The following is a 12560-nucleotide window of genomic DNA, read 5'->3' as shown; positions in this document are numbered from 1 at the left end:
TAGGTACAGAACTTACCAAGTCTCTCATAGCGCAGTGCCACTTCTACCTCCTTTTTATTAGGTCCTGCCACTATTAACTGATCTCTCACTTGCCTGGTAGCATCGATATTGATTTTGGCTTTCACAATCCTAGTTTCTCTGCCTCGCATATGAAATTTACCTACCTCCAACACTGTGCCCAGATTCTCTCCCAATTTACGTCCAACTTCGAGGGTTTTAAACGATTCTGGCAAACCCCAAAATTGAACCCAAACTGGAAAATTAGAAATAATCTCTTCATCACAGATCTGATCTTCCTTCCATCTCTTGACATGGAGCACATAATCTTTGAATAGCCATGGAGAACCACGTTCAACACGCAAGACATCCACTTCTTTATTAAAAAAGAATTGGAAGGAATTATCCCCTTTGTCACTCACGCTAAATCCTTCCGGGTTTCCCCATATAGCCTTTAAAGCATTCCCCATGGTTCCAATTGAGAAGGTTTTGGAAGCAAAGAGTCTGCCATAGAGACTATTGGAGCAAGCGTTAATACCTTTTGATATGTCTGCCTCTTCCAGTAGAATCACATTCCTACCTCCTTTCAGGTTGTCTTCCTCAATCCGATCTTCATCCCTCGTTGTCTCAGCCATGCAAATTACGTAGACTTGTATTGAGATTTAATTGATCTTGACAATGTAGCCTTGACGGCACTAGGAACTCCGTTAAAAAACCCTAACAGAGCACTAAAAAACCCTAACAGAGCACTAATAACAAATAAAAAATAAGATATATATAGTAACTAATTTAATAACTGATTTTTTATATACATGTATAATATTTCATCCCGTGATCACTTTCTATTTCTAAATTCTATGTTCCATATAAAGTATCATCTTATGCATCTTTATACCCGTTCAATATTTTTTTTAATTTCTTACTTGAACCGTTTTTAAAGAATTAAACACATATTTTAAAATATATTCATAATGACAATATCAAAATTATAAGATAGTAAAAAAGGAATTATAATTCATTATTCATATGTATTATTTTATAGAAAAAATTAAATACAAACTAGATACCATAAAATCACTTATCTTAAAAATTTTAAGTTGACAAGAAAATATATAAATAATTATATATTTATCACACTACTCCTTCACATAACTCTTTTTATGAATTTATATAAATTTTTGTAAAGACATTGTTTACCTTGATGCTAAAATTATTTTCTTCTAGAATAACAATGATATATTTTTAAATTATAAAAATTTTGATATTATGTTATAAAATTATTTATTTTAAAAATTAAAATTAAAATTCCAATATCATAATGCCATGTTATAAAATCACTTTTAGAGTAATTACTTCTTATATAATAAAATTGGTCTCATTTTAAAAAGATAATATTACATTTTATATAATTATTTTGATAGAATAATTAAAAATAATATAAAACTTAAATTAAATTAAAACTAAATATTAAAATAATAATTCTCATATTTAATTTTAAATCACTATTTATAATATATAATTTTATAAATACTAAAAATAAAACTGAAATTAAAGCTAGCATTAGAGTTGCTAATAAGAGAAGAAATATATATCACCAAAAAGTATATATGTAAGTCATTTCTTTACAAACAACTAAGGATGCAAACCAATAATTTAAGGTTTAATTATTCTGTTAATCTCTATAATTTTATCAAATTTTTAATTAGATTTTTATATATTTTTTAATTAAATTTTTATACTACTTTTAATTTTATAATTTACGTCATCTTCATATTAAAAATATTAAAATTAACATAATATTTTTACCAAAATACATGTGGTAAAAAATTTAATTAAGTTTTTATTATAAATACCTTCAATTTGTGAAGAAATATTTAATTAGCTCGAATATTTTTTATACTATGAAAAATTTAATTTCAAAATTAAAGCAGTATAAAATCACCAATAAAAAAAATATAAAATATTAATTAAAAATTTAATAAAACTATAAAAATCAACCAAAAATTAAACCATAATTTGACGAAAAGAAAGCAATGAATGCAAAATAATGGTTTCTGAGTTAAATAATTAATAAAAAAAAGTGAAAAAGGTTTATAGGAAGATAGAAGAATAGGGTCATAACTTGCCTTGTAAGAGGAGAGAGAAGAGGGAGATCAGGTACTGTGTTTGGAGTTTGGACACATATATCATATTAATTAGTAATTGGAGAAGAAGCATGCATCTATGTATGTATGTGTCTTCAAATTAAACAGGAGAACCTACACAATCATTTATGTACTTCGATTTAGGTTGTTTGATTACCTTTATTTTATTCTATATACTGAAATCCTTTACCCTTCTAAGCAAGCAAGGAACGTCGTGCCATGCTTAATTAGGGAAAAACTTTACACTAATTTGATTTAAAACTATAAGTTCAAGAAAGTTTATTAAATGTTTAAATATACTATAATTATTGAATAGACATATAATTGGAAAAAATTATTAAAATTAATATCAATAAACTTATAATAAAACAACTTATAATGTTGTCTGTAAACTGTAATTGAATAAAAGGAGTACTTGTAAATGTTCATATAAATCACAATAATTTATTGCAATCTGATAATTACGTTATTTATAATCAGTCATTTTGTTAATTAACACGCTAAATACGTAGTTTGAATCGATGATTACACTTACTATAAGAGTTTTTTTTAATCAAAACATCCTTGTTTATTTAGTTATAGTACTATATATTAATTTGTTGTTTCTTAATACATCTTTTATTAGAGGCAGTTTTGTTTGAAATTATTTCGGATTATTTTAGCCACAATTCTCCTGATACCTTTTTTTTCTTCTTTAATTAACACATATTTATAAGTTATAACTCAACTGAGATATCACTAATTAAAGTAAACGAGTCTCTGTCCAACCAATTAAAAATTGAAAAGAATGGACTAAAAAAGCTGGATTATTGTAGAAAAGTTTCGCTCAAATTAAGAATCACATCCTTGAGAAGTTCCATAGAATAATAAGCACGCATCTTTTTCTTATATCCTTCACTCCATCAACACAACAAATATATGCAGTTACATTACTCTTTTTTTTTTTTTTTTCTCTTTTTTCTTGTTTGAACTACAAGTATTTGGAGGCAATAAAGTATTAGAGATTCTATAAGAAATAAGACTCACGCAACAATATTGATTACTTGATAGTCAAAACTTGAACCGAGACCACGGATTAAAAAAGAGATATTATCTTTCACTATGATCAAATCATGCGTTAGGTTCAAAATTATATTACTTGATGAACTCCTCCACTAAAAGATCAACAAACTAAACTTAGGTGGTGCATTGAAACTTCTTAGAAAGTTCCTTTAATTAGTTGTATTGTCTATTGTGAAACTAAGAGCGATGAAATTTATCCAATAAACATACACTAATATTTGAGAGATAACAAAAAATAGTGTAAATAATTTAAAATTTTTGTCTTATTTTTAATAATTAATTATTATTAAAATAATTATTTAATTTAAATATAATAAATAAGTCATTTTAAATGTTATGTATATAAAATTATAAATATTATATTAAATAATAAAGTAACTTTAATTATTTTCTCTTTGACATTATCGTAAATATATATTAGATAATAGTTAAATTTGAAAGACATATTTACAAGCATTATTTCAAAGTTATGAGATCATTTGAAAAATTCACATTACTTATCTGTTTAAGATAAGATTCAATAATATATATATATTCAATTAATTATCTCTTCTGATTCACTTGGCACCACTAACTTAATTATAGTATTATTTTTTAACTTTTCAATTTGTCGTGATACGTACATTCACTAACTTTTCATAAATACCAAGCGATTTCTATTTTTAATAATCTTTCAAAAATATTATCTCCTTCCACTCATCACTAACTTGATTACTCTTAATTTTTCATAATCATTCATTTACTGACTTTTCATAATACCAATTCACTCATCATATTTTTATTAATGTTTCAAAATTATGTAAGTCACTTTTTGAAAGAATTATACTTATTTAAAAATTAATGACGTAACAAATATTTATGCTGTTTGGAGTTTAATTTGGACTATACTTTAACACTATATATGACTAAATTCTTAATGATGATCATTTTCAATTAATAACAAGTTGCCGTAAGAAATGAAAATAGGCTAATAATATTTTTAAAATGAAAAATATTTCTTATAAGTTAAGAAAAAGTTAATTATTTTGAAATTATAATAATTTTATTAATATACCACCAATCTAGTTAATAAGTATATATATCAAATATTAAATAATAGAAATATCGTTTTGAACTAAATAATTTAATTTTGATTTAATATCTAAATTTTGTTTAACATCAAACACAAACTTTCAAATCTTTTTATTTATTAAAACGAATTTCCAATTATATATATAGCCCCTTCATTTCCTTGGAGTTGCTCACAGACTGCACTTATAATAGAAAGATGGCTAAATTAACTATAGCAAAAAAATTGTTTCTTCTTCTTTTGGTTTCAGGTTCATCATTACTTTATTAGTATCTTTAACTTTTTTCCCTTATTGGAATATATAATCATTTCCATGTTCTATTGAAATATAAAATATGTTGATATTATGTAGGGGTGTTGATGACAATTCAAGTGATTGGAGATAAGAGGTGTGAAGATGTTTGGTATGACGAAAGTTGCAAAGATGGAAACTCCTATTATTGTATCCTAGAATGCATCAACAAATATGGTTTCACAGCTGGTGCAGATTGCAGAGATTCCTCTTGTACATGCTCCCATAAATGTTTGTCCTATTAATTATTTATAGGGTGTACATGGTCCGGCCCTGTTCGAAGACTCAGGCCCCAAACACTTTAGAAACTAATTTAGTGTGATTTTATCGGGTCTAAAACCGAGTAAAGGTCTCAAAAATAGACTCAGTCATTATTTCGGGTTGGGTCGGAGCTATAGTTCGGGTCACCCGAACTCGGTCCAGTGGCTTGGTCATCATACACAATTAATATTTTGTGTTATTAGTGATGGATGATGGCTATTCTTATGTAGAATTTAAATATTGTAAACCTTAATATTTTGTGTTATTAGTTATTATAAGATTATAAGTTAATGTTTTATGTTTAAAATGTATAAGATTTTAGACTAATGCATAATATTGTGTTATTTGTATTGATTTAAATATTTGGTGTTATTAGATAATATTAGTATTGATTATGGTTATGCTTTAATTTTAGAGAAGGGTTGGTTCTTATTATATTTTTTTAAGTGAATTTTACTATGTGAATTGTGAAATAATGGTTGGAGCGAGATTAGGTGATTTTTACATGCTAAAGATCCGGTTTTCACCCGGCCCGAAAGTACGTAGGTTTCATCAGATTTAGGATCGACTTAGGGTCTAAAAGCTAGGCCCGGTCTATATTTCGAGTCGGATCTGAGTTAAACTAAACCCGATGTGACCCAGCTCATGTACACCCTAATTATTTAGAAGAAATTCAATATTTGAATTGTATTATAAGACGAGCTGATTATAAAGTGTGGAAGTGTGAGGTTATTATTTATCAGGGGATTATTTTGTTAAATTCTATACACAAGAATAGAAGTTATTTTTCAAATAAATAAGCACTTATATTCAATTAAATAAAAGGAGAAATATTATATATTTAAGTTATTCTCATCCATTTTGTTTTTAATGAAAGTCTATTATATTGAAGAATAATGAATGATTATTGCACGCAAGTGAGTGTATTCATTACATAGAGTTTCCTAACTCTGATCTCTTCACAAGCACACACTAAATTGAAGAATGATAATAAGAAATTAAAATTGAAAGAATAAAGTTTGAGTTTTAGAGAGCATGGCTATTCTCATATTCTTTAAAATTTATTTGTTAACTGAGTGCACAATTGATCCTTAATATTTCGACCAAAAATTAGAAAGTAAATATTCTTAATGATGCGTTAGCATGGAGTATGTCTAAGTTTTTTATATATAAAATAGTACGTGAAATAAATTTATTATATATTTTATTTGAATATGAAGTATCCTATTCAAATTAAATACTAAATAGTAGTCCTCGCATGTCTGCTATTATTATAGAGCTACCGATGACTTGAATTTCTTTGTTTGGTACGACAAGAAAAATGAATCAAAATATCCCTAGCTTATTGAAATTCCAGATTTAGAAGAAGTGATTCTCTTGTATTATTAATAAATCATAATGTTAGTTGTGGCTTCAATGGATAGAATAAAAAAAAGAAATTATAAAATTGAAGAGAACATTTATATATTGCACTGCTGTGAATGACTTGTAATTCCATTTATACATGCTAAGAATGAGTTGACTTGTTACTGACTTAATTATAGTAGGAATTGAAGTATATAAGAAGCATCAAGAATAAGCTGTGTAATATGAAAGAACAATACAAATGAAGATAAAATACAATACAAGATATTAAAACCATGATTATGCAAATACACAACAAAATAAAAAGAAAATAATGAATAAGCTGTGTATAAACTAAGAATACATTAAATTAAATATACATGGGGAACATGTGCTATCTTGTGCCAATCCTCCCCTGTTCCTTTCTTACACCGCTCTTTCAACATTGGGCAGCCAACAATACTCAAATATTCAAGTGAAGTTAAGTGCCGGACACCATCAGGCAAGGATCCCAAACTCTTACAGTAAAGAATTAACAGTTTTCGAAGTGAAGATAAGCCTTCCCAACCCTGTTCTGGTAAACACTCCAGCTTACCGCATTCAAAAATGCCAAGATCAGACAAAGCAGTGAGTTTTGTGATGTCAGATGGCAGTTCCTTCAATTCTCTGAAATATTGTATCTCCAGAGTTGCAAGGGAGGTCATGTTGTTCATCATTCCTTCTGGGAAGCGCGACACTTCATCACTATGAAAAAGATGAAGTTGGTTAAGAGCGTTGAGATTAGAGATTGACTTCAGTTGCTCATTGCTACATCTCCAAACAGTGAGGTCCTTAACACTTGGAAGGCACGGCAATTGCAGTTTAGGGCAATCGGTGATTTCTATGGTAGAAAGAGAGGGGAACATATGTGTTATTTCCCGTTTCAACAACCTCTCCACCTTTGGCAATCTCTCCACTCGCAATTCCTCCAAAGATGGGAATGGCATTGTTTCAACACCATCATAACTTTCATCTTCCTCAATGTACTGCACATCATTCATGCTACTTACCACAAGCTTCTTCAGAAATGGAAGTTTTCCCACTGGAGGAAGATGCCCGCACTTTCCACAATTCACAAGTCGAAGAGAAACTAAATTGTGGGTGGCAGAATTGTTTTCCATCCAAGTTGGCCAATGCATTCCCTTATAGCCTTGTATGGTCAACAGCTTGAGTGTGGAGTGAGGTTGAAGCGCTTCAAGTACTTCTTCTGCTCCAACAATCGACTTCGTCTTACCACCACTTCTTGACCATGACAAGCTTAATTCTCGAAGGTCTTGTTTATCCTTCAAATTGGCATCTTCAGCTTCAGATCTACTCCCAACATTTTCTAGGCCTTTGATGTTAAGCTCTCCTCTCAGATTCAAATGATGTAATTCTGCCAAACTATGCCCTTTCTCTGATTTCACAATGTATGCACTTAGTGTTCTCAATTCACACAGTTTCTGAATGTCTGGACACATTTCAGATAGAGAACCACAAAGTTCAATGACAAGATGTCTGAGATTTTGCATCCTCGTCAAGTGTTTTGGTAGACGGCGAAGCCTCCACAATTTTTTTAGTTTCAAGATTTCCAATCTACGCAAATTGCAAATACTAGCAGGCAAGCTCTTTATATCCAAATTACAAAGTTCCAAATACCTCAAGCAACTTAAACTCCCAAATGATGGTATCTTTCTACTATATATGCACAAAACTCGAAGCGAATTATTTGTTGGAATCAATCTAGAGCTGAAGGGAAATTCATCCGAATTCAGTTGATACAATGTCCGCAAGGATTCAGCTTTTTCAAAGGCTCTCTTATTGAATTGTTCTTTATCAATGCCGTGAAAAACAATATGATGGGGGTTTCTTGAAGAATCATTAAGGTTTTGTTCCTCCAAGCATATACATTCTTGCCCTGAAATTGATTGAGCAAGATCGTGGACTAAATCATGCATCTTGAAATAAATCTTGCCAGAAAAGTCATCAACCCTGACATCTTGGAAGAATGACTTTTGGCATAATTCATTCCAAACCATGTTGCCAACCTCCTCCACCTCCAAGTTTCGCCGGGATGAAATAAATCCATTAGCCATCCAAAGATAAATCAATTCTTGCTTCTTGATTTCTGTATCTTTGGGAAATACGGCACAGAAAGCAAAACACTGCTTTAGAGTTGGCGTTAAACAAGAATAGCTTAATCTCAAGACACGCATAATATCATTCCCATCTGGTAAACTCCAAAGATCACTTCTCTGAACTTCAAGCCATTCATTTTTGGTGCTTCTAGAATGCATCGCACCTCCTAATGCCAGTGCTGCAAGAGGTGATCCTCCGCATTTCTTGACGATCTCCTTCCCTATTGTCACAAGCTCTGCACGCTCTTCTCTGTCAGGTCCAAATGCGCGCAGTTTAAACAACGACCAACAATCATCATCGGATAGACGGTCCAAATAATGAGCTTGGCATGTTCCCATAATTGTTGCAACATCCTTATCACGAGTGGATACTAAAATGGAGGAGCCTTTAGATCCACATGACAATACCGATCTTAACTTATCCCATTTGTCTTGGGTTAATCCCAATTCCATTTCTTGGCTTCTTTTCCAGACATCATCTAAAACCAGTAAATACTTTTTACTTTGTAGCAATTCTTTCACTTTTTTCTCCATTACATCTAAAGCCTTGAGCTCATACTTCTCATTTGTGATAGCTTCTACAATGGAACGCAAAATACTGTCCATCGTGAAATTCTCAGAAACACACACCCAAATCTTCAAATAAAATTTGTTACCTACGTCTGGATCGTTGTAGACCAGCTGAACAAGTGTTGTTTTCCCGAGACCACCAAAGCCAACAATGGGATAGACGGAAAGGAACTCGGAGCTTCGTGATGGGCTAAGAAGAAACTCCACAACTCTCCTTTTATCTTCAACTCGTCCGTACACTTGAGGAACGGCGATAGTTGAGCTAGTTTGGCGCGATTCACTTGGGATCTCCCTCACACCTTGTCTAAGATCAAAGTTGGTCCTATCTTGAGCAATTCGATCCAACCTCCCTGTTATCTCATTCAACTTCTGTCCAAGTTCACGACGATGCATCACCTTCTTTGGGTTCAAAGAAGTTAAGCACCCAAGTTGAGAGGATTGAGTAGGCAACTGATCAAGGATATCATCCAGCACATACATTGCATCTTTAAGCTGCTGCAGCCACACCTTCAGAGGACGATTAGACCATTGTTTCTGTTCGGCATCATCAAGAACAGCTTTGATGAGTTCTAAAGTGCGTGACATCTCTTCAGCCTTTCCCCTGATTCCAAAGAAGGCTGCAAATTCATTCAGGATCAAAGGGGTCAATTTCTCCAGCACAACTTCAAGCAAGGCCTCAGCCATTTTCAGAAATGCAACAAATGAAGGGGGGAAAAAAGGGAAAAGAAGACAAAGATGAGAGATTGGTTTTGCTTTAATTTGATGAGTGCAGATTGCTGTAGGGAACAAATGGATTGTTAATAAGAATGATCTTGTAATGCAGCAAATGAAGAAAAAAAGAAAGGAAGGAAGACAAAAATCAGAGACAGTGCTGAGATAGGTGATGCATGTAATGGAATCTGCCTCAAAAATGGAAAAGAAGCTGGATTATTGTAGAACAGTTTCGCTCAAACTAAGAATCAGATCCTTGAGAAGCTCCATGAAATAATAAGCATCTTTTCGTCATATCCTTCACTCCATCAACACAATAAATATACGCAAAGTTACATTCCTCTTTTTTCTTTTTTGAACTACAAGTATTTGGAGGCAATCAAGCATTAGAGATTCTATAAGAAATAAGACTCACGCTACAATATTCATTACTTTATAGTCAAAACTTGAATCGATACCATGGATTAAACAGAGATATCTTTCACTAGAATCATCATATGTTTTTTCGTTTCTCCTCCTTTGAGTCTATTCCTCCTACTCAATCACCTTTTTTCTCTAATCCCAATGTTGATCTTTTTCCTAGTGATGATTCTACAGGTTCTGTCTCGATTCACCCTCCACAGCCTCCTGTTCTTCTGCCTTCTCCATCTCCCGATGATTCTGGACCGGACGATGCTCCTACAGTCATGCCTCCTCCTTCCACTCGCTGTTCCAGGGTGAGAAATCCACCTCCTCATCTTATTGATTATCATTGTTTTTCTACTATTCTTCATCAACATGAACCTAAGTCTTTCAAAGAAGCCTCCACAAATCCAAATTGGCAACAAGTAATGCAGGAAGAAATACAGGCACTTGAAAAAGCACACACTTGGGACTTGGTTGATTCTCCTTCTAATCAGGAAGTTGTGGGAAGCAGATGGGTATACAAGATCAAGACTCGCTCTGATGGTTCTATTGACCGTTATAAGGCACGATTGGTTGCTCAGGGTTGTACGCAAGAGTATGGTATTGACTATGAAGAGACTTTTGCTCCTGTTGCTCGTCTCACATCTGTTCGAGCTCTTCTTGCCATTGCTGCGGTCAAAAAATGGTCTCTCAGTCAGATGGATGTGAAGAATGCTTTTCTTAATGGAGATTTGAAACAGAAGGTCTATATGAAACCCCCTCCAGGTTATCCTTGTCCTTCTGGCAAAGTTTGTCTCCTTCGCAAGGCACTTTATGGGCTTAAGCAAGCTCCTCGTGAATGGTTTGACAAGTTCAGCACTACCATATGCAGTCTTGGTTTCACTTGCAGTCCTCATGAGAATACTCTCTTTATTCGTAAAAGTGAACGAGGAGTTGTTCTTCTACTTCTGTATGTTGATGACATGATCATTACTAGAGATGATACTGATGGTATCTCTGATCTCAAGGCGTCCCTTCAGCGTACTTTTGAGATGAAAGATCTTGGTTCTCTCAGCTGTTTTCTTGGTCTAGAAGTCATATCCACTGATGATGGTATCTATCTCTCTCAAGCTAAATATGCTTCAGATCTCCTTGCTCGAGCCGAAATTACAGATAGTCGCACTGAGTCTACTCCTCTTGAGCCTAATGTTCGATTTACTCCTATGGATGGCACTGTTTTGGATAATCCTACTCTCTATTGACAGCTAGTTGGAGGACTCGTCTACTTAACAGTCACCCGACCAGACATCGCCTATCCAGTTCATGTACTTAGCCAGTTCTTGTCAGCTCCTCGTACTACTCACTATGCGGCAGTTCTTCGCATTCTTTGCTACATCAAAGGCACTTTATTTTATGGCCTTTATTTTTCTGCCCATTCCTCTTTGTCTCTTCAGGCATACTCTGATGCTGATTGGGCTGGTGATCACACTGATCGTCGTTCTACTACTGGTTACTGTTTGTTTCTTGGCGACGCTCTCATTTCTTGGCGTGCTAAGAAGCAAACGTTTACTGCTCGATCAAGCACAGAAGTTGAGTACCGTGCCCTCGCTGACACCACTGCTGAGGTTATCTCGATTCGTTGGCTTCTCGAAGATTTGAGTGCTCCTCAGTCGTCCCCTACTGATGTTTTTTGTGACAACCGCAGTGCTATTCAGATTGCACATAATGATGTCTTTCATGAACGCACCAAACATATTGAGATTGATTGTCACTTTGTTCGGCAACGTATCCTTATTGATGCTGTCCGTCTCATTGCTGTTGGAACACTGGATCAGACTGCTGATATCTTCACGAAAGCTCATCACCCGACTCGTTTCCGGACTTTGTTATCCAAACTCAAGATGGTATCCTTAGTTTCCACTTGAGTTTGAGGGGGGATGTTAGAGAATCATTAGAGAATCATTAGAATCATTTTAGATCAGTTAGTATCGTTTATATTTATATATCATAATTGTATATTAATTGTAGGATTCTATGCTTTTATTACTTTAATTATTCTGGCACCTATATATACCCCTTGTACATTGTACTTTTAATCAAATTGAATAATACACAAAACACTTTCTTTAATTTGGTCTCTTATTTCTAACAACTATAATCAAACTATTAGGTTCAAAATTACATTAGTTACTTGGTGAATTCCTCCGGTAAAAGATTCCGTTGAAACTTCTTAGAAAGTTTTTCTTTTCTTGTCTATTGTGGGACAAATAGTAATAAAATTTAATCCCACAAGCATAGAATAATATTATGGAGAGAAAATTAATTAACTCAAACAATTTAAAATTATCTTTTTATTTATTTATTAATTATTATTAGAATATTTATTTGACTTTAAATATAATAAATATATAATTATAGATGTTATATACATAAAATTATAAATGTTTTGTTAAATAAGATAAATTTAATTATTATCTCTTTAGTATTATTGTAAACTATTAGAGTCAAAAGTTAATATTAGGATAATATTTATTCATTAAATCATGTCAGGTGTACAATTAATAAATCAG

General features: G+C 32.4%; 1 protein-coding gene and 1 long non-coding RNA gene across 2 annotated transcripts; one reads left to right on the top strand and one right to left on the bottom strand.

The window, feature by feature from the left end:
• The first annotated feature begins 4394 nt into the window (after positions 1–4394).
• On the top strand, positions 4395–5185 carry LOC140181902 (uncharacterized). The gene is made up of 2 exons (XR_011877539.1): positions 4395–4522; positions 4625–5185. It is a non-coding gene; the product is annotated as an uncharacterized lncRNA (long non-coding RNA).
• A 1198-nt stretch (positions 5186–6383) lies between these two features.
• On the bottom strand, positions 6384–12069 carry LOC112779806 (putative disease resistance protein RGA1). Its single transcript, XM_025824155.3, has one exon. The coding sequence runs from the start codon at positions 9577–9579 to the stop codon at positions 6535–6537; it is 3045 nt and encodes a 1014-aa protein (XP_025679940.1). The 5' UTR covers positions 9580–12069; the 3' UTR covers positions 6384–6534.
• Positions 12070–12560: the final 491 nt, after the last annotated feature.

The sequence above is a fragment of the Arachis hypogaea genome, chromosome 19, assembly GCF_003086295.3.
Source record: "Arachis hypogaea cultivar Tifrunner chromosome 19, arahy.Tifrunner.gnm2.J5K5, whole genome shotgun sequence".
Classification (NCBI taxonomy): domain Eukaryota; kingdom Viridiplantae; phylum Streptophyta; class Magnoliopsida; order Fabales; family Fabaceae; genus Arachis; species Arachis hypogaea.
This window is presented reverse-complemented; position numbering and strand designations above follow the sequence as displayed.